Source organism: Tupaia chinensis, unplaced genomic scaffold (assembly GCF_000334495.1).
Source record: "Tupaia chinensis unplaced genomic scaffold, TupChi_1.0 Scaffold000709_1, whole genome shotgun sequence".
Taxonomy (NCBI): domain Eukaryota; kingdom Metazoa; phylum Chordata; class Mammalia; order Scandentia; family Tupaiidae; genus Tupaia; species Tupaia belangeri.
This window is the reverse complement of record NW_006160232.1, coordinates 1,462,544-1,485,822: the sequence shown is the minus strand read 5'-3', so window position 1 is coordinate 1,485,822 and position 23,279 is coordinate 1,462,544. Positions and strand designations below refer to the sequence as shown.

At 41.6% G+C, this 23,279-nt stretch overlaps 1 protein-coding gene across 14 annotated transcripts in view; it reads right to left on the bottom strand.

Annotated features, from left to right (window-relative positions):
* Positions 1-17,867: 17,867 nt before the first annotated feature.
* Positions 17,868-23,279, bottom strand: part of CTNND1 (catenin delta 1) — a 64,670-nt gene continuing 59,258 nt past the window's right edge. For 8 of the 14 annotated variants that reach the window (XM_014592551.2, XM_014592552.2, XM_006160826.3 and 5 more), the window contains 4 exons: positions 21,656-21,718; positions 20,811-20,914; positions 20,338-20,424; positions 17,868-20,027 (listed from right to left, as the gene is read on the bottom strand). In XM_014592551.2, the coding sequence (XP_014448037.1) occupies positions 20,016-20,027; positions 20,338-20,424; positions 20,811-20,914; positions 21,656-21,718 (266 nt within the window). In that variant the 3' untranslated portion in view covers positions 17,868-20,015. The remainder of the gene's footprint in view (positions 20,028-20,337; positions 20,425-20,810; positions 20,915-21,655; positions 21,719-23,279) is intronic. The other 6 variants (XM_014592556.2, XM_006160830.3, XM_006160827.3 and 3 more) reach the window with 5 other exon arrangements.

Here is a 23,279-nt window from a genome sequence, read left to right as displayed (position 1 = left end):
CATTATCAGTCATGGGACATGGGAGACAGATGAAGGAAGATGGCTGAGGCTGCAGAAGGAGGGCCATTGGTTTTCCCAGTGCTCTGCCAAGAGCAGGATAAGAGAGGAGGGAGTTGGGTTCCAGCCTGTACTCCAGAAGGTATTCAAGGGAGAAGCCTTGTTGTTACAAGGAATGAGTATATTTCCAAACCCTTTGTTGTCCTAGGATTGTGACCCAGGAAGAAACTATTACAAATATTCTCATAAAAGGTTAACTCCAGACCAAATCTTTTTTTTTTTTTTTGGTAGAGGTTTTTGCTATAGGGCATGTGTGCTCGCCAGACAGACAGAGAGAGACAGAAAACGAGAAATCACCCCCCCAGGGGGGGTGGCCACGCCACAATCCCTTCTCCTCCATTCTCCTCTTGGGATCTTGGGCACGCACGCACACATGCCCAGCCTGAGTTTTAAGCCACCGGGTCCGGGGCGCGAACCGCAGTCAACTACGTGGGAGTCCAGCGACATAGCCATTACGCTAACTGCTAGTTCCCCAGACCAAATCTTTATGAGCCAAATTCCTCTCCAAAGTTCTCATTTGTAATCCTGCCACAGCCCCAGTTGATGTCCCTACCTCCAATCTTCTGCACTACAAGTGACAATCTGAAAACTTTCATTTTTCCCTCCATATCTACAAAAAAAATGGTTTTTTTTGTGATTTCCCCACAGGGCACATGCACTCGCCAGAGACAGAGAGAGAGAGGGAGGAGAAAGCACTCCCCAGTAGGATATAGTCACACCATAGTCCCTTCACCTGTTTCTTCATCCAGTCAGCATTTTGGGGCACACACCTGGAGTGTTTTTCAAGCCACTGGGGCCAGGATTTGAATCAGGTGGTTGGCAATATGGGCTCCAGCTCACTTACCCACAAGGCCATGGGGCCGACACCAAAGAAACTGTTTTTTTGGGTTTTGGTGGGTTTTTTTTTGAGATTTTTGCCTTAGGGCACATGTGCTCGCTGGAGACAGAAAGAAGGAGAAAGAGAGTGAGAAATCATTCCCTCAAAGGAGATGGCCACACTGCAGTCCCTTCTCTTCCATTCTCCTCCAAGGATCTTGAGCATGTGTGCACGCACATGCGCCTGGAGTGAGTTTTAAGTCACTGGGTCCAGGACTCGTCAGCCCTGTGGGAGTCCAGCAATGTAACCACTATGCCATCTGCTAGCCCACAAAGGAAGTTTTTAAAGCCTCAGAATCCTTTTGGAGGTTAGCCCTGTAGCACAGTGGTTAAGTGCTACGCATGGAAAGCCAGATCCTACACGGTCCACCAGTTTGAATCTCAGGCCAGTCAGCTTGGAAAACATGCCATCTGTCTCTATGGATTTGCCTGTTCTGGACATTTTCTAGAAGTGGATTGATACAATACATAATCTCTTATTTACCTTAACATTTTCAAAATTCATCCATATTTAGAATATATCCATGTTCATTCTGTCTTGCATGAGGGGCCTTCAAAAAGTTGATAAAAAATGTGTATTATGATAAAACTATGCAGGATTTCAAATTTCTTTTTGCACCAAAATAAACATTGTTTTTTTGAGAGAGTTTTGCTACAGGGCACGCCTGCTCACCAGAGAGAGAGACATAGAAAGCAAGAAATCACCCCCCAGGGGGAATGGCCACACCACAATCTCTTCTCCATTCTCCTCTCAGGATCATCGGCACACATGCACACTCACCCAGTGTGAGTTTAAGCCACCGGGTCTGGGACTTGAACCACGGTCAACTACATGGGAGTCCAGCAACATAGCCATTATACCTACTGCTGCCAACACTCTTCTCAATGAGACATACAGGTGACACCATGTCACCTCTGAGCAGCCTCCCTCCCCCATGCTATGGCTTCTCTGGAGACTCACCACCCCTTGGTTTCCAGGGTGGTTTGAAACCTTTTGCTTGCGCATAGCAGAAAAAGTGTCACCATTCAAGCACAAGTCCTGCCACCACTATCCCCTTCCTAGCTCCATTCCCTGCTGCTCACTGTGTGCCCCTGTGCTTCAGCCACATCTCTGAGTTCCCAAATGCACTATTTTTATAAATCTTTTTATTACGGGAAATCCAAACACATGTAAAAATACTATAATTACCTCAGCATACTCAGAACCAGCTTTAACGACTAGCAACTCAGTCAATCGTGTTTACTTACACTTCCATCTATTTCTTCCTTACTTGGAAATAACCTCATTGTAACATTTCACTTATTAACATTTCAGTACACTGCTCAAATTGACAAGGGACAAATTATAATCCACAAGATTACCAATTCATCTTTTAAAAAAATCCCCTGGTTACATCAAGTACTCAGTATTCAAATTTTCAATGATCTCTCTTAGTTATCTATTTATCTATTTATTTGCTATAGGGCACAAGTGCTTGCCAGAGAGAGAGAGGTTAGAAAGCACCCCCAAGGGGGGATGGCCACACCAAAGCCCTTCTCCATTCTCCTCTCAGGATTTTGGGCACACACAAATGCATTCCTAGCTTATTTTTCAAACTATCAGGTCCAGGACTTGAACCAGGTAGTCTGGCTCAGATTATTATTATTTAATTGCCAGGAGGCACATGTTCTGGCCAGAGAGAGAACCCTCCCAATGGGGCACAGTCATGCTGCAATCCTTTTCCTCCATTCAGCCAGAAATTTGGGCGAGCACCCATACCTGCCAGATGTGTTTTGCAAGCCACCAGGGCCAAGATCTGAACTGCAGCCAACCATGTGGGATCCAGCTCCCTCTACACAGTACGTAACCAGTGTGCACCTGGCCAACCCATTTTTCTTTTAATATATAGGTATCGCTCCACTTTTTTTTTCCAATTAATTAATTAAAGGAATTGGGTCACTTGTCTTGTAATTTCCTCTTATTTTTGAATTACATTCTTATGGTGTAATTTAATATTTCTCTCATTCTGTTTCCTGGATAATATAGGGTTGTTGGAGAAGTCATGATGTATATTTCTGTTTTTCTAACCAAAAATGCGTTGACTTTTCTGATGACCTAGTAGTTGTATCTAGAGGCTTGATCAGATGAAGGCTTGATTTTCTTTAAAAAAAATAATAAGTTTCTATTGGGGCCAGCAGATGGCATAGTGGTTAAGGAGTTAGACTCCCACATGAACAGCTGAAGTCCAAGTTCTAGACCCAGCAGCTTGAAACTCACACTGGGCATGTGTGTATACATGCCCAAAACCCTGAGAGGAGAATGAAGGAGAAGGGATTGAGGTATGGCCACCCCCTCTGGGGGGTGATTTCTTGCTTTCTGTCTCTGTCTTTCCAGTGAGCATACACAAACTATAGTAAAAATGTTTTTTAAAAATTCCACTTCGGGTGACCAGCAGGTGGCATGGTGGTTAAGGTGCTGGACAATCCCACATGGCCAACCACAGTTCAAGTCCGGGACCTGGTGGCTTTCTCTCTCTCCCTCTCTCTCTCTGTGTTTCTCTCTGGTTAAATTTTTTTTTTTAAGTGAATAAATAAAATTATTCTTTAAAAAAATTTTCACTTCATAGGCATTGCCTCTTTTTCTGTTAGCAGCTATTGAGTCTTGATGCCTAAGATTCATTAAGAATTACAAAATGGTGACATTCTATTTCAGTAGCTCCATCATCTGTTACATGAAATGTTTCTATAAAATTTCTTCTCAACTACTTAGGTTCCTATTCCCATATTCTTTTTACAACTCTGTACAATTCTATCTGCCCTGAATGACTTCACAGTCTCTGTAATTGGCAGGATCCTCGTTATCCTTTGAAATCAACCTAAATATCACCTCAGTGAAACCTTGCCCTCCTTCCTGCCAGAGTCCATCCATCTAATTGTTTTTTTTAGAATTATCTTATTTAACTTTTTTTTTTTTTTTACCAGGGGGGGGAAAGGGAGGAGGGAGGGGAGCCACCAGGTCTAGGACTTGAACTGTGGTCAGCTATATGGGAGTCCAACGCCCTTGACCACCACACCACCCACCAGCCCCATCCATTCCTTTTCTAAATGTTTAAAAGGTGTCCTTACAGGCCAGTCCATGGTCTGGTGGTTAAGGGACCTGGATATCACATGGCCTACTGTGTGGTTTGTACCCTGAACCCAGTGGCTTGAAATTCACACTGCATGTGTGCATATATGCTCAAAATCCCATCAGGATGGCAGCAAAGGGATGGTATTGTGAACACACTCCATGGGGGGCACTTTCTCCCTGGCCCTCTCTTTTTGTTAAGCACACATAACCACCCGGTGAATTTTTTTCTTTTGTTTTTTTGGTTTTTTGTTTTTTTGCCTTAAGACACATACATTCATTGGAAAGAAACAGAAAGCAGCAGAGAGAGGGAAAGTGAGAAATCCTCCTCCCTCCTCCAGGGAGGGGGAGATGATCACATCACAATCCCTTCTTTTCCATTCTCCTCTCAGGATTTTGGGCATGGGCACACATGCACCTGGAGTGATTTTCAAACTGCCAGATCTGGAACTCAAACTGTGGTCAGCCATGTAGGAATCCACTGCCTTAACCGCTATGCCACCTACTGGACCTCAGGTAAAAATCGTTTTCTAAAAAAGGCATCATCCATTTTTTTTAATTTTTATTTTATTTATTATCATTATTGTTATTATTTTTAAGCTTGCTATAGGGCATGTATGGCCACTAGAAAGAGAGGGAAAGTGAGAAAGAAGCTATCACGTCCAGGACTTGAACTACGGTTAGCCACATGAAAGTTCAACACTTTAACCACCATGCCACCTGCTGGTCCAAAAAAGGTATCGTTATAATAGTGCTTACTTCATTAATTTATTAATTCGCTGTCTGCTTCTCTGGAATTGGAGCTCCACAAAGACAGGAATAGCCTTAGGACCTGACATCTGTATACAGAAATTGCAGGATGAATGAAACGCTCATGAAATTGAAGTTTCACTTGCGTGAACAATATAGAGTATGCAGTTAATAAAGCAAATGGCAGTGAGGTTGTATCACTAGAATACTGAGTTAGCAGAATTCAAGTTACTCTACAGGAGGCAAAGGTGAAATCCAGAATGGAGTTATCAAGCGTACACAGTCAAAGAGTAACCAGACCCAGAGAGGAGAGCTTGGGGCCTGACTTCTCAAAAGTACAGAAAAGACATGATGAAAATCAGGTTGACCCAGGTTCCTTCCTAGAAATTCTATCAGAAATAAGTTAGAATCAGTTTGTAGCCTTTATACAGCTGACTGAGACTCACAGACACTGCACCTCCCTTCCTGTCTCTGCCCTCATTGCACATCGTGCAAGCTGAGGATGACAGGCACACACCAGGTGTGCATGCACACGCATGGGTATGTGTGTGCCCCAAATCCCAAGAGAATAGAAGGGAAGGGACTGTGGAGTGATCATCCCTTTTAAAAGGTGACTTCTCACTTTCTCTCTGCAAAGTACATATGTCTTATAGCAAATTTAAAACATACTAAAAATTTTGGGGGCCGGCAAGTGGCATGGTAGTTAAAGGCGCTGGACTCCCACATGGCTGACCACGGTTCAAGTCTTGGACCTGGTGGTTTGCTTTCTCACTTCCTCTCTCTTTCTCTGATCAAACTGGAAAATAATAATGATAATAATAAATAAAGTAAAATAAAAAAAATTAAAAAAAAAACATACTAAAAATTTTAAAAACCATAATCTCCCACCATATGTTTTGAGGGAAGGGGAAGGTGGGATGCCCAGGGGCAGAAAGCACTAAGAAGCTTATTTCCAAATCCTCTGAGATGAAATGAGGAAGTTAATAGGCTGAGTGACCTAGAGGGGCTGTAGCATCTGCTCGTCCTAAGCACACGATCATGGTCCCATACTGGAAAAAGGTCTCCTGAGCAAGTGGGCTATAGGGGCCCATATTTGAAGAAAAAAAAAAAAAGGTAGCCCATGGGCCAGCTCTGTGGCACATAGTAACGCACTGCTCAAGAGAAACCATATCCCACATGGCATCAGTGGTTCAAATCCCCAGCCCTATCATCCTGAAACACACTGGGCATGCATGTCAGCACCCAGGATCTGAGGGACTAGAGATATGGCAGGACCAGACCCTGTGGAGTGTACTCTCCTCTTTCTCTCTCATTCTCATGTGCATATATACTCACTCTATTATAAATGAAGAAAAAAGAAAAAAAAAAAAAACTGGAAACAGGAAGATACTGAGTCTAAGTAAAATTACCACACAGAATTACAGTGGTAAAATCATGTCAATCATAAGAAAAATAAGGTAGACCTACATATGATAAACATATTTTAATGGGGGAAAATGGCATAATATGTAAAGTATGCACAAAATTATCTCATTAGAGATAAGTTTTTGTTGCATAAGTAGAAAAAGAAAGGTATCTGGAAGGAGTAGGTATTGGGGGGACCAGCAGGTGGCATGGTGGTTAAGGTGCTGGACACTCTCACATGGCTGACCATGGTTCAAGTCCTGGATCTGGTGGCTTGCTTTCTCACTTTCTGTGTGTGTTCTCGGTTCAAGTTCCAGACCTGGTAGCTTGCTTCCTCACTTCCCCTTTCATTCTCTCTCTGTTCGAATTAAAAAATAATAACAAATGGAATTAAATAATAAATATCTTTTAAAATAAAAAATAAGAGTAGTTATTGGCACCAGCAATTGGCATAATGGCTACGTCGCTGGATTCCCATGTAGTCGACTGCGGTTCGAATCCTGGACCCGGTGGCTTGAACTCACACTGGGCGTGTGTACATGCATGCCCAAGATCCTGAGAGGAGAAGGGACTGTGGCATAGCCATCCCCCTGGGGGGTGATTTCTCACTTTCTGCCTCTCTTCCTGGGGAGCGCATGCACCCTATAGCAAAAATCTCTCAAAAAAAAAGAGTAGTTATCCTTGGGGAATGGTAGAAAAGGGAAGAAATTTTACTTCCATAATTAGCTACATTAAATTTTGTAAACAAGAAAGTCGTGTAGTTGTTTATCGTGTAAAGCAAGATTTTTAGAAGTCATGACTACAGTTGAGGCTATGTTGAAGGTTCACGCCCTCTTGCTGCAGGTGGAGACTCCTGTCTGATTAGGGCTCTGCCAGCAGAAGGCACTCACCCATTGTTTCTTCTTTCACTGGTGCCTGCAAGGTGTTTCTGCATTTCCCACCTACTATACTGTACTCTGCCCTTGGTGTTTTACTTGCACCAAGGTAGAAAGGTGCTCTGCGAGGGCAAGGCCCAACTTGGACTAGTCCCACTTGACTCTTGAAACCATGATGTGATAGATCTGCTGGAATCAGTCTTCAGAGTCAGGCTGAGTGACACAGTAACAGACAGGAGTGAGAAAAGTAAAGAAGATGTGGGTTCTCACGTCAGTCCTGCCAGTACTCCAGGATCCTCACTCTGATTCTGATCCTCTGTTCTTCAGAGAGGACTCACTGACAGGAGCAACCTCACACGAAGGGGCTTCCTTCTATCGGTCACAGGGTGGAAGATGACTCTGTGCAATTGGCCACGCTTACTATTCTTGGAGGACAAACTTCTGAGCAGGGAGACAAAACCAGGAATTTATGATTTTTATAGGCTGCCAGGTATTTCAGGCAAGGAATGGCAGCAACTAGAGACCTACTGGAAAAGAAATGAAGAAGAAAGCAAATGAAGAGAAGGATCAAGGGACAAGTAACAGAGAAGAGGAGAGAATGGGATAAGACAAGACAGTCAGACACTGGCCTAACAGGAAGAATCTAAGCCATTGCCCATGTTGCCAAATTGATAATGGACTCTTTCAGGACATTGAACCAGAGTTTTGTAGTAGAGGAAAGGAAAGTCATGAATCTATGCCCTTTAGAGTTCCGAACTCCAGGCCAAGATCCAAACAGTATAAGAAAATTGAAAGAAACTTTAACATAGTCACCCAAAAATGAAACGGATCAAGGCAAACTCTCCTGTGTTTCACTGCTAGTTACTTCTCTTTGCACTCAGAAGCTGCATGGGCATCTTGAAAACAAACAAACAAAAAATCTCTAAAACCAGATAGTTTCCCAGTTTTTCCTTTCTTCAATAGTTATGTACCACCAAGGTTTACATCTTAAACCCTCCATCCAGTCTTCTCACACACACATTTCCTGGGCCAGTTTGTATACTCCCATGACTTGAAGTACAACCTACAGGTTGACAACCTGGAACCTAGGCCTCCCTCCTGAGCTCTAATTCCACATACCCAACTACTTATGGATACTCCTACTTCAGTGTTTTCCAGTCACCTCAGACTCTTTACTTGTAATTAAACTTTTCTTTCCCAACCCTTAATCAGTGGCTGAGATCAACCAGACACCAGGATATCACCTTTAACTCTTCCCCAAACCATCACCCTATGTTCTGTCAATTCTCTCTCTGAAGTACCTGAAGCAATATAGGTTAGTAGTTTAAAAATATAGGCAGGCCAGCTCATGGCCTGGTGGTTGAGGGAGCTGGATCCTACACGGCTAAACACAGGGTTTGAGCTCAGGACTCAGTGGCTGGAAAAACACACTGGGAACGTGTGTGCCTGTGCTCAAAATCTAGAAAAGAGGGAGAAATAGAAGAGAAGAAATTGCAGCATAACCATGCCCCAAAGAGGGTGCTTTCTCCCTTTCCTTCTCTCTCTGGCAAGCACTCCTACCCTATGGCAAAACACACACACACAATTTTGAATTAAACAAATATGATCAAATCCTGACTTTGTTAATTGAGTTAACCTAAGGCAAATTAATCACCTGCTTTAAGATTTCTTCATCTCTAAGATGGGACTAATCATGGAGTTGTGCTAAGTATTAACAGGAATAATACATGTGAGGACTTCAACGCAAAGCTTAGCCCCAACTTGTAATTGTTATGTCAATTCCCTATGTATGGGGTTGAGGTGAAGACTACACGACAAAGTATTCAAAGGACTCAGAACAGTCTTAAACACTGAATATTAAATGTTACTAACATTATTATGAAATTCGTCAGCTTTTCTCTCTGCACTAAAATGTAGTCTAAGCTAACATCACCTCTTGCCTCGAATCTTGCAGCTTTGTTTTACTAGTCATTCAATCTTTTCCTCTCCGTACTGTACTCCATAGCTTGTGAGCTGGCGATGTCACCTCTTACAATTTCTTGCCCTCGGGGTAAAGGATTATAATTTACCAAAAGTTCAGTGTGGACACAAGGGCCTATGCTCACTACATTATCTAGGGGGCCTAAAATAGACCAAGGTATTTAAATATATGTAGCATTTTATTCACTTTTTCATTCAGTTAAGTACCTAGAATATACCAAGGTACATTTATATGTAAATTTATGTATATACATATATGGAGTACTTTATTCATTCTTTCATTATTTATTCTTTCCTTCAATTAATTCAATTCTTTCACTCAATTAAATGTATACAGCAACTTTATTCATTCTTTTATTCAATTAATCTTCATAGACTCTGTATGAAGATTACTTCTTTATCTCCTGAGGTTACAGATATACAGAAAAACCTTGGCACCTTCGAAGAAGTCTTTTCTCATCCTGGTTCAGAAAAATTATGCACTGTCACAAGCTTTATCAGACTCAATGGATGCTTCTACATGGCATGGCAGCAAAGTAATCTCGAAGGCCTCAAGGTTAATTCCTGACGAAAATCATTCCTAAGGGTTCTAATACTTCAGCACAGAACAGAGCCTGGATCAAAGAGGCACAAGTACCCATCAAGTGATTAATGCTCTTTTCCCAGTCTAAAGGGCAAAATGTATATCACTTGCTTTGGGTCACCCTTAAAATCATCCCTGAACAACTGAGCAGAATAATCACAAAGCTAAGTATAAATTATATTTACATATATAAAGAGAATAGGTATAATAGTATAATATCTACTGTGTGCCAGGTGCTAAGTGCACTTACATTTACTTTATCATTTAATCTTTTTTTTTTTTGGAGAGATTTTCGCTATAGGGCGTCTGAGCTCCCCAGACAGACATAGAGACATAGAGACAGAAAGCGAGAAATCACCCCCCGGGGGGATGGTCACACGCACGCACACGCACCCAGAGTGAGTTTTAATCTACCGGATCTGGGAGGGGAACCGCAGTTGACTAAGTGGGAGTCCAGTGACATAGCCATTATGCTAACTGCTGGTTCCCTTTATCATTTAATCTTCACAATGTATTATTTTTAAACTTTTTTTGAGAGGTTTTTGCTACAGGGCGCGTGCACTCACCAGACAGAGAGAGATAGAGAGAAACAGAGAGATAGAAAGCGAGAAATCACCCTCCCCGGGGGGGGGGGGGGGGCCACCCCACGCGCCCTTTTTTTCCATTCTCCTCTTGGGATCTTGGGCACGCACGCACACACTCCCGGTGTGAGTTTAAGCCACTGGGTCCGGGACTTGAACCACGGTTGACTACATGGGAGTTCAGTGACATAGCCATTATGCTAACTGCTGGTCCCTTCACAATGTATTATTATTCCCATGCTTAAAAGCACCAAAACCTAAAGAAATTTGCCCAAAGTCACAAAGCTAAATACCAGGTAAAGACTTGGGTTTAGGTAGTCTAAGCCTGAATCTGGTGCCAAAATTCACATTATTCTGAATCATCTCAAAAGCCTATGAACTTGGGACCAGCAGGTGGCGTGGTGGTTAAGGCACTGGACGCTCCCACATGGCCAATCATGGTTTGAGTCTCGGACCTGGTGGCTTGCTTTCTCGCCTTCTTTCTCACTCTGTCTCTCTGGTCAAATTTTAACATGAATGAATAAGTAAAGTTAAATAAATAATTCTTAAAAAAAAAAATCTATGAACTAGATTTCAGAAGAACTAACCTCAACAGAAGAAAGAACTAAGAGATGGAAAGCAATGGATGTTTGAATAAGACATTAGATAATGCATCTTGATCCCGTAAAAAACCTATGCTTTACATCACTAGTATTACGTGATGCTTTTAAGTCAGGCACAAAGGAGTGACGTGTGACATAGTAATATGCAATGTGCAATTTAAAACTGGAATCGACATCCCTGAGGAAGCCCTTTTCAAAGCCCAGAAAATGACCAATGACCCAGAGATGAACCTGAACAGCCCAAAGCTCCCTCTTGACATCTCCTACTCCAAAGCCAGTAGCCCCTGAAAAAAAAGAAGGTGCGCGTCCATCATGTCAAAGGACAGCCTCCAACTTCAGCCTGGCCCTACTCTGGGGTCACACCCTACTTGAATATGCTGGGGCTACCCAGACAAATATGACTTAGTTCTAAGAGTCAGCAATTGAATCAACAAGATATAAAATTATCGTCTTGACCTTCTGTCTTTAAGCCAGGCTGACCAACTTGTTCCAGCCAGCAAAATTGTAAATGATTAACTTTGCTTTTATGAAATTGTTTTGGACCTGTTCCCTTTGTCCATCTTCTTGCTCTTTACTCTGCGCTTTCGTGCACACGTCTCCTCTGCCTGCCACACGCTGCACCTTGTACTGTGGTACAGAGGTAGGTACTTCACCACCTCCTGTGACTGCTGCTGCCAGAGCTCAGCTTGCACTATCAGAGTGCCGGTTCAAATCCCACTCCCTCTCCTTTTGCCTTCTCCCCTCCTTGTTATGTGCTTTATGTTGTTCTTTGCAGTTATTTTAATATCCACATTTCATTTCACCAAAGTCTTGTTAACCAGTACCTTGACTTTCCTCAATTTAAAGCCCTGAAAAATCAGTATTCTTTCCACGCCCTCAACTTAAACATGATTGTTTTCCAGTATTTTAATCCCAGTCTATAATTCCCTCCCACAAATTACACACTACTTTTATGACTAAGGCTTACTTTTGCCAGTATTATTTAATAATCTTTGTTCAATGTTCCTTCTTACATCTAACTTCCCATCTGTGATCACCTCAAGGACACACTTTTGTGAGTAGAAACTCTGCTTTTGTCTCAAAGTATTAGCCCTTTGTAAATTTAGCTATTTCGTAAAGTTTTATCAGGTATCAACCTCCATGCTAACTTCCAACTTTTTTTTTTTTTTCCTTAACATAATGAAGATTATTTTACTGTTTCCTGGCTTTCAATGTTGAGATTAAAAAAGTCATCCATCTGGGCTGTTTCCTACAGTCTAGGTTTCCTCTCTAGTTGCCTAAAATCCTTTTATTTTTTTTTGTTTTGGTTTTCTACATCTCATTCATTGAAGACTCTAGATCTAGATGAACTTGGAAAATCTTGCTTGGGATTCATTGAGCTTCCTGAATCTGATGTTTGATGTCTTTTATCAGCCATTAATTCTTTGAACACTGCCTTTTCCTATTATCTCCTTGTGAAGCTCTAAAAACAACTACATTACATCTTCTCCATTGTCCATATCTCAACTTCCTATTTGCCATTCTGTCTTCTCTTTCTCCTTATCTAAAGTGTAAATCTAAATAATTTCAGATTTTTCAGTTCATTAATTCTTTGGCCAACCTATTTAATCTATCCACTGAATCGCTTTTTTTTTTATTTCTCATTTTTAATTCAAAAAGTCTCTTCTCCCGCAAATTAGCCAGGCCTTTTTTTTTTTTTTTTTTTTTTTTTAATAAGAGTTTGCTAGAGGGTACATGTGCTTACTGGAGAGAGAGACAGAAAGCAAGAAATCACCCCCCAGGAGGGATGTCACACCACAATCCCTTCTCCTCCATCATCCTCTTGGGACTTGGGGCGCGCGCGCGCACACACACACACAGGGCCAGGTTGAGATTCAAGCTGCCGGGTCCTGGACGTGAATCAGTCAGCTATGTGGAAATCCAGTACCTTTACCACTACGCCACCTGCTGGCCCCCCAGCTGGGTTTTTAAAAATCTATTTTCAAATTTTTGGAGTTCATTAACTTACTTATTTTGTGATAGTCTCTGTGACAGTGCTAACACCCGTAGTATTTAAGGTACTCACAGTACCTTATTTCTCTGTACATTTTATAAGTGTGGCCTCTCATTTACCTTGAAGTGTATCTGTGATCATTGAAATCATAGAGGAATAATATCATTTGCTTCTAGAAATCATCTGGAGACATAACCAACTGAGTATCACTTTAAGTTCTCCACTTAAAGTGTTTTGGGCCACACAGGTAGCCTAACTTTAAACTGAAAACCCAGAGGCCATCTTGTGGTTATGAATTCTCAAAGATACTCTATATATTTTTAAATTTAGCATCGACATCGAGGCAAGAAAGTATCTTGTTGTCACCTTCTACGGTGTTTATTTCTTGTTTGTCTTTTCGCTAAAGGTATCCAGTTTAGGGTGGCTACCAGTAGATCCCACATATCCTGCTTCCCATCCTCTGTGTACCCAGGCATTAACAGAGAAGGCTAAGGCCTGCTGAGTTTGGCAAAGTCTCTTAAGTAAAAGCTGGCTTCAGCAGTTACTTCCTAGCATTCCAGCTTTTGCTTCATTTTGAAGATCTAATTTTGTGCCTATTCAGCAATGTGTTTAAAGTATATTTTATAAATATAATCTGCCCAGCATCTACATTGCTGATGCTGAAAAAACACTCAGAGTATCTAATCCACCATACTTCCAAAAACAGAAGGAAGAATTAGTTTCAAATATGCACATTGCATTCCTCCTGGCCCTATTTTGACAAAAGTTGTAAAAAGATCAACACTAAACCTTTTTTTTTTTTGAGAGAGAGAGAGAGAGATATTTTTGCTATAGGGTGCATGCACTCACAAGAGAGACAGAGAGACAGAAAGAAATCACCTACCGGGGGGGATGGCCACACCACAGTCCCTTCTCTTCCATTCTCCTCTTGGGATTTTGGGCACACATGCATATATGCCCAGTTTAAGTTTAAAGCTGCCAGGTCTAGTACTCAAACCGTGGTCACCCATGTAGAGTCCAGTGTCTTCTTTTTATAGAGTTTTGTTTTGTTTTGTTTTTTGCTATAGGGCACGTGCGCTCACCAGACAGAGAGACAGAGAGAGAAATCACCCCCCAGGGGGGATGGCCACACCACAGTCCTTTCTCCTCCGTTCTCCTCTCAGGATCTTGGGCCAGCCAATACACAGGCACGACATGAGTTTAAGCCACCAGGTCCGGGACTCGACCCACGTTCGACTACATGGGAGTCCAGCGATATAGCCATTACATTAACTGCTGGTCCCAAGGAGTCCAGTGTCTTAACCACTGCGTTACCTGTTGGCCGCCCCCCACCAAGCCTATCTTAAATGTGTAAGGGAAAAAAAGAAAGACAAGAAGTAGAGAAGTGACTGGAACATCACCACAAATATCCCAAACTTCTTTCCCTCAGGCACAAATGCCTTATGTCATTCAGACTATTTGCCCATTAGCAAGAGAGGTAATAGGGATTTTAAGATAAGGGAAGACAGGAAGGTATAATAGTATTCTGTGCTCTCAATAAAAATGGAAGACGCTGGCCCTGTCCACAGGAAGATAGAGTGCCATCCTTTTTCTCAGGTTTTAAAAAAGAAAGTCATTGCCACTTGCTTATAATGCTTATAGCTCCTACAATTCTATCAGTGATGGGCTGGCCAGGGCAAGATGAGTAAGGTGACTGGATCCCACATGGCCAATTGTGCGGTTCGAGTCACAGCCCCAGCAGCTTGAAAAACATGACAGGTGCTTGCCCAATATCCAGAAAGGAGGAAGAAAGGTAAAAGGGATTGTAATGTGATCAACCCCAATTGGGGGTGAGGGGAGGGGTTGGTTCTTTCTCACTTTCCTTCTCTTTCTCTCTGGTAAGTATGCACAACCTCTAACAAGACTTAAACTAACAAAAACAAACAAACAAAAAACAATACAAGTGGGACACCTTAACTCAATCCAATCATAAATAAATAGCTAGTAAAATATTGATATAAGTCAGCTTATAATAATGCAGAGATGGGACCAGCAGTTGGCATAACGGCTATGTCGCTGGACTTCCATGTAGTTGATCACGGTTCTAGTCCCAAAGCTGGTGGCTTAAACTCTTGCCAGGCCCATGTGCGTGCATGCCCAAGATCCTGAGAGGAGAATAGAGGAGAAGGGATTTGGGTGTGGCCATCCCCCCTGGAGGGGTGATTTCTTGCTTTCTGTCTCTCTGTCTGTCTCTTTCTGGCGCACGCACATGCCCTATAGCAAAAAACTCTCAAAATAATAATAATAACTCAGAGAAGTGGAAATGATTATTTTCATCTATGCTTTTCCTAACTTACTTTCTTCAGCTGTCTCTCCATTAACATCTCTATCAATTTCCAATGCCTCAACTGAGGACTAATGCTTTAAGTGACATTGAGATGGTAGGATAGTTAAGAAGTCTTAAAAGTTATATGGAAAAAAAACGTGTTTCTAGCATTATCTTGTCTCATATTTTGGTGCTTTCTTGAAGTAGGTCCTCTCTGTGGAGTGACTTAAAAGTTTCCAGACACAGCCTCATTGGCTTTTACCAAGTAATTGGGTCGTTTGCTCCCCAGCTGAAGTAACCTTTGTAGCCAGAATGACTCTTAGTCCGAGCAAGCTCTTCCTACCCAGATTCCTATCACTATTACCTCAAATTCTACTGTAAGCAACTCATTCCTTCAAGATAACATCATTTCCTCTATGAATTCTCTTAGGGTGCTAATCACATCACATTATCGACACTCACCATAAAACCATTATTGCTGCCAGTGGAGCTGAAGCCAGTCACTCTGAGTACTACTTGGAGGTTTTCAACCTGAAGTGAGGCACTGTATCAGTATCTCAAGTTGCAGTAAATTGACTACATGCATCAGAACCACCTACGTGAGTTACCAAGATCTCAGATTCCTGAGAACCAACTATTGAGTCAATTTTTGGAAATGCAACATGGGAATCTGCATTTTTAATAAGCATCCCAGGGAATTCTTATGTTCTTGCTCTCATCTATAAATGCTAGGTCTAGTTGATCCATACCTATCTATGAAAATACCAAGAATCACCTTTATTTCAAATTTTAAAATTGGGACCAGCAGATGGCCTAATGGCTACATCGCTGGACTCCCATGTAGTCAACTGTGGTTTGAGTCCCAGACCCGGTGCCTTAGATTCATGCTGGGAGCATGTGTGTGTGTGCCCAAGATCCCGAGAGGAGATGGAGGAGAAGGGATTGTGGCATGGCCATCCCCCTAGGTGGGGGTGGGGGGGTGTGATGTCTCGTTTCCTGTCTGTCTCTTTCTGGTGAGCGCACGCGCCCTATAGCAAAAACCTTCCTCCCCCCCATAAAAAAGACAAAATGGAGAAGAATGATATACAAAAACTGGTCCCTAGTTCCTTCTGGGTGAGATGTTTCCAGTTCATTTCAAACAAATTATCGGTTCAACAAGAAAGAACAGGTGGCCCAATCAGGTCATGGCTTTAAGCTCCGACAGAAAGTATGTCTCAGCAAGAAGACTCATCACAGCTATCTCACGAACATGTTCACAACTAAGCCTTGTTGAGGCAGTAGAACGGTTGCCCATAATCTTTGAACACTTCCACAAAAATTCAGTCTCTAAAAAGTTGCAAGTATATGAGCAAATCTTGACCATATCCAAAAATAATTCAACGTGGTATGCACAAGCGATATAAAGAGAATCCAAATGCATTATTAAATCACTGTCAAGTAAGTTAAGAAATCTAGGGCCTTTACAGATCATTCTAACACCTTGTTTTTACATAAAGGCAGAGAGAAAAGAAATAATCTTAAAAGATCCTACCTATATAAGATTCTCATGGATTGCAACCCAGAAGAAAAGATTCATCTGGTTCATTCTCTAATATAAACCCAGCCTCTACAACACTTAGCACATAGAAAGTGCTTGGCAAATATTTAATGAATGAGATAAAGCAAATGGACTAAGCTAGGAAGGGAGAAAAGCAGAGTTTGTACCTAACTCAATGCCAATGAATAATAAAGCATATGACCACTAGCCAAAGGTTTTCTATACAAATAAAAACCATCCAAAGTGTGGCTACCAAACCTCATTGGAAGCAAATTAATTATTTTTTGGCTTTGGGTTTCATCCTTGTAGTCTAACACAATAATTGTCAGACCCAAACCAAGCTTTAAAAGCTAATAGTAATAATGCTTAAATGTCCTGGCTTCACTAGCCCAAGAAAGTTTTCATACCCAAGTCCTAGTTCAACAAAATGAGACAGGACCATTATTAGGAGCAACTATATACTTTTAATCTAAAGATCTGGGCATACAGAAAACATTTTACATAAATTCTCAAGTCTTTTCATTATATGACAGAGCACAGGGCTTCAGAAAAATAAGTCTTTCCATAGGTCTCAATCCTTGGCCTCTGCAGTAAAGATAATCCCCAGTAATCCCACAACATATTATTTGATAGAACATCTTTTGTATTCTATGAAATTTTTAGTAGGATGTCCAACCAAGTAATATGGCCTGTCAAATAAATAGACCTAATATCCCAATTAAAGGACTGTGTGTAGCCTGAGAAGCAACATTATGGTCCAGCGATCAGTATTTATATACCTAGGCCTTTTAATTATACATTTTCCTATTTATTAGAATGGCAGATGGGGTTGGTAGCTTCTAATCTACTCAGAAGTGTTATTCAATGCTAGTCTTGTCAAATGTTGCAAAAGAATCCCAGAAACTAAGGAAGTCATTAATTCTTTATCTTTTGGTTTCCTACCTCTAAGTTAACAATAAATTTCCCATAATCTACTTCAGCCACATTTAGTTCTTAAGAATCTTCAGAGTAAAAAAAAAAAAAAAAAAATGTCACCTAAAATTAAAAAGAATTTTGCTGTTAAAGAGTTGGGACTGAGCTCAAGATAAATCATACTGGTATAACTCCTTCTGGTTGCCCTGAAAAGAAAAAAGGATGCTGATACATAAAGAAGTAACCAAAATGAAAAGGAGAGAAGAAACATAGCTTGAAGCAAAGAAATGACACAGACCCCCCACATACACACTTTAAAAACTTTATTTATATAAAAAACTCATTTGTTTGTAAAAGCATTAACAAGAGAGAAAGAAAAAGAGAAAAAGTATGGAGCCGAAGATACGCCCCTTAGTAGTGTTCGGTGGGAAGGTGGGATTTTTGGTTCTCTGGAATTGAATGTTTAGTGTTTTTATAAACAAAAGAGGGAAGAAAAAAAAATTTAAAGGTCCCCAAAAGCCCATGGCTGTTCTAGTACCCACACCCCACCAAGAAAAAAGAGCACCAGGAAAAGAGCAGAGGAGAGCAAGAGAAACCAAGAGTGGAGCCAGGTCTAGATGGGGGCAGTTCCCCCTGTGCAGTGTGCTCTTAGGGTCACAGCAAGCAAAAGGCTCCTTTTTGCCAGAAAAGGTGGATGGGAATGGGAAGAAGTGGGAGGGGGAAATAAGGTAAATAAGGAACTTTTATGCATGGGGAAGGAGGGTCGTGGGTTGTGCACTTTTCTCCTACCCCATAGCCTCAATATATAAGAGAAGGGGAAGAGAGGGATAAAGAATTCCAGTTGCATTGAACAGAGCTTTTAGATTAAGGAGAGTAGAAGGCAAATAAGGGGTTAAAAAAAATAATCAACCCGCATAGCAGCTGATTCCTATAGCCCAACCTGCTAATATACACTAAAGTGGGAGGGGGCAGTATTGAGGGAAATGGGGGGAGTTGGGGAAAGACAACTTCCCTATAACTCCTTCAGAGATGATGGTAAATTCTGGGCAACTAAGGAGTAAAAAGTTTCACCATTCACTCCTTCTACCACCCTCACTCTGAGATTCATCAGAATGGGATTTTGCAAAAATCATACACTGTTGAGCAAAAGCTTGCTATGGCTAAAAGGAGAAGCTACACCAATCTCCAATGGAGACTCTGTGGTTCTCGAGGTCACCTCTCCTCTTCTTTCTGCTAGTTAGAGCCAATGGTAGGTGAGAAAGCAATAAAAAATAATTTGCAAAATCATGAGAAATGAGACTGCAGAGGCAAAGAAAGGCACATGGAAGGGAGGGAGGAGATGTACCCCAGGCCAAAGGCACAAAGAAGAGGCGAAGCCAAGGGCCATCCCCACCTTGTAAGGGTAAAGGGACTGGAGTTATGTACATCAAGTCTTTATAGTTGGCCAACCAATCCAGGGAGAGGCAGGGGAGGACAGGTCTATAAGGGTAGAAAATGGGGAAATAGGAAAGGGAGGGAAGCCAGCTTTGAAGCTGCCTGCCAGTTTCAGACTAATCACTTCATGTACATTCCTACTAGCTCCTCCTAGAGGTTCCTCTTCTTCCCAAAAAAACATCTTTCTGTTCCTTCTTGACAAAAAAGTCTTCCTTGTCATTCTCCTCTTTCTAAGGCCTCTTGCAAATGGCCAGGTCAAGTCAGCAGATATATCACAGGGTAGCAGAGGAGGGTTAAAGGACAGCCTCAGTAAGGGGCAGATGCAGCAGCCCACAGTTGGCATGAGGCTTGTAGAAGAGATAAAGTTTGTAGGTCCTTGATGGTCCCTGCCTCAAGATGAGGAGAGCAAGGTTTCTTAATCCCAGTATTAGGAGACTTTCACTTACTCAAGAGCCCTTGCCAGATGGAATGTGCCAAAGTTGCCAACCTTCTTTGCTTCAAAAATAGCCATTAGGAATAAGGGAAGAGCTCGTACTTCCCATTTTCCAAAAAGAAAATAAAAAGTCCCTTCTCCACCAGGGGAAAAAAAAAATCTTGATTAAGAATCATCAGTTAATCAATTGCTGGACATTGCATATACAGAATATAACTTCCAAGTCTTCCCACGACTTCCAGTGAAGATTCCCACACTCTCTCTCCCTCTACAAGGCCAAGAGTTCCAGGGAGAGCAGGCAAAAACAACTAATCTGTAGCAGTTTCTCAAGATATGCAAACAGCTATGTCAGGCTTCTTGGGAGAAACTGGAGGAGATGGGGAAAGGAGGCAGGACAATTAAACTTCACCAGGAAAAGTTGGGAGTTGATGGAAAGAAGGCAGCCACTCACGGCTATAAGGGCAGGAGGCAGCCTGGCAGTTGGCACAATAGTCCAGCGAAGAAAGGGAAAAATCATCAGTCCATTTCACCACCAAAAGTAAAAGTACATATATTATACCACCCCGGATGGAACGAAGATAGTGGTGCTAAATCTTCTGCTGTGGGGGAAAAAGAGAGAGAGGATATTAATAGTATTGGGAACAAGGAGACCCCTGAAAAACCAGCTGAGCAAATCTGGAGGAAGGAAAGCAGCATAGAGTGGAGAATCAGTTTACCAGCTGCATGTCCCAGCCTCTTAAGAGGAAAAAAAATCACAAAAGCAGAAAAGCAGAACACCACCACCCCCCCAAGCCCATGGGGCCAAGACTAATGTCTCTGGCCTGATCAGATCAGCATGATTGGCAAACATGCCAGCACAAAGGAGCCTCCTTCCTCAAGGACGATCTTGGGGGTCACTGGAGGACATACCATGGGGGGATAAGACACTTGGTCCCCCTTATCATCCAAAACCAACACATCCAACTCTTCCTCCAGAGATTCCTGCCCCTCGTCCTGCTGTGAACACATGCAATTTGTTAGTACGAGAGAAAAGAGAGAGGAACCTCATGAGTGTGTGCCAAACCTGGAAGAAAAAGTCTCAAAGTTTGAAACAAAACAAATAATAGTAAGAGAAGGGCAAAACATTTGTAAACAGAAAGAAGGTAAAATATAAGAACAGATCAGTTAGTGTTAGTCAAATTGGTAATATATGTATAGATTCCCTTCTCTCATCTTGACCATTGCAGAATAATGGCCTAAGAAATCCCAAGATGAGTCAAAATAACTACTTTTCCTAAAAACCCCCTCCAGAGAAGGATGTGTGTTTGTTTTTCCTATTTCACAAAACACACAGGGCGTGAGAGTAGAAATAGCCTGGAATGAACAATATAAAGAGAATTTACCATCAAGGGTGTTCCCTTCAGTGGCTCCATATCACCTAGATCTCCAGATCGATCCAGTGTTCTATTGTGGTCCCCTCTCTCGTTCAGTGTGGAATAGTTGTTATCTGGTGAAAAAAAATACATGGAAACATGGCATCATTCTGTGAATTAGGCATCTATATGTTGGGAACTGTGAGCTCTGCCAAATGCTCCAGAAAGACTTTAAGGTCTGATGGTCCCTGACTTCAAAGAACTTGAATCTAATAGGGAAGACAATATAAAGAAATACTCAAGAGTATAGCATATGCTAATAAAGCTACACTGAAGAGTGCTGTTTAGAAAGATAAGGAGAGCATGAGAGGAGCAAGTGAAGTATGCTGCAAGTTAGGAAGGACCTGAAAAAAAGAGAACAGGACTTGAGAAAAGCAAACAGGAAGGACATTCTTATCAGAGGTTATTACATGAGCAAAATTATTTTAAAAAAAAAAAAAAAAAACCCAGAGCGAAAGACAGAACAACAAGCAGACCAGGTAGACTGAATCAGAGTACACGGAGAGAAGAAGGAAACGACATCAGATTGTGATGGTCTGTTTGTTTAGGGGCAAACAGTTGATTCTATAGTACAGGGTGGAGGGACATACAAAGATTTTTCTGAAAACTTTTGAGCCTTTAGGAATATTGAAAAAGTAGATGGATCCAGTTTTACTAAATTTCGTCACATCCTTTCAAATGGAAATGATCGGCCAATGCTCTTCTAAGATAGTAAATGGCGAGGGTATGAGAAAAAAACTACGGTTTAGTTAGAAAGCTTTCCTAATCCCAATGAAATATTATTCCATATCCATAGGTAGGAATTAATCACCTACCTAGTGATTTTGTGTTTGATCCCATACTGCTCATCTGAATTTCTTCCCGATCAGGTTTCTTATCTAGATGGAGTCAAAAAGTTATCCACGTCAAAAACCAACTCTTCAAAAATCTAGGCACATCGTAAAAATTGCTCTCTGATCTAACTTCCTTTCCTCCCTTCATTCAAATTTTTAGTTAGCACCATGATGTGCCAGACACTGATCGCAACTCTACAGGTGTAACAATGGCATCCTAGAACTTAGATCCCTAACTATAGACTTGTTTTTCTCCTCATTCATGATAGAGCACATGACAGAAAAGAAAGAACAGAGGCAGAGTCAGAGACTGAGACAGAGAGAAGAATCCTCCACGGGTCCTTTCCTCTATTCTAGCCTGTTGATCTTGGGCACTAAAGTGCACGCCCACAGTGTTTCAGGTGGACTGGGCGAGGGATTCTAACCATAGTCACCCATGGAATCCAACTTCCCTTGAATAATCCAGTACTGCTGCACCACGAAGCCGTTCTTCCTATAGACTCCTAATGCAAGACACAATTGGATCTAAGCCAGAAATGTTCAAAATCCATTGGTCTCAAGATCCCTTAATAGTCTTTTTTAAAAGATTTATTACTAATATAATAAATTTATTTGTTTGCTATAAGGTGTGTGCACTCACCAGAGAGAGAGAGAGAGTGGGAGGGCTACACCACAGTCCCTTCTCCTCCATTCTCCTCTTGAGACATTGGGTGTGCACGCACGTGCACCTGGCATGAGTTTAAGATGCCAGGCCCAGCACTCAAACAACAGTCAACTACATGGGAATTCAGTGACATAACCATTACATCATCTGCTGGTCCCTTATTATTATTTTAATCTGACCAGTGAGACACAGACAAAGTGAGAATGCAAGCCTCCAGATCAGCCATGTGAGAGTCCAGCACCTTATCCACCACACTTCCTGCCAGTTTCACCCCCTCTTTTTAAAAAAAAAAAATTATTTTATTTAATTTTATTCATTGTCGTTATTTGATTTAATTTTTTTAAAGTTAACCAGAGAGAGAAGAAAGGTGAGAAAGCAAGCTGCCAGTCCAGGACCTGAACTGCAGTCAGCCATGTGTGAGTACAGCCATCTTGACCACCATGCCATCTGCCGACCTTCTGTCAGTCCCCTTTTATAGTCTTAAAAATTATAAGGAGCCAGGGGCTGGTAGGTGGTGTGGCGGTGAAAAGCACTGGATTCCCACATGGCCAACCACAGTTCAAATCCTGGAACTGACAGTTTGCTTTCTCACTTTCTCTCTCTCTCTCTCTCTCTCTCTCTCTCACTCTGTCCCTCTCTGGTCAAATTAAAATAAATCAAGTTAAATGAAATACTTATTTTTTAAAAAATTACAAGGAGCCAAAGAGCTTTAATTGATACAAGTTTTATATATTAATATTTACCATACTGAGGAACTTTAAATATTGACTTTTACTTAAAAAATTATAAACTTACGTTATCATAAATAACATTTTTATGTTGTACCTCTCTTTAAAGTTTGTGCTTAATATGGCTAGCCCTATAGTACAACCTGACTTCTTGTGCACAGCACGTCAGGTCCCATGGCCAATCCCTGCCCCAGGGGTTTGAAAAACATACTGG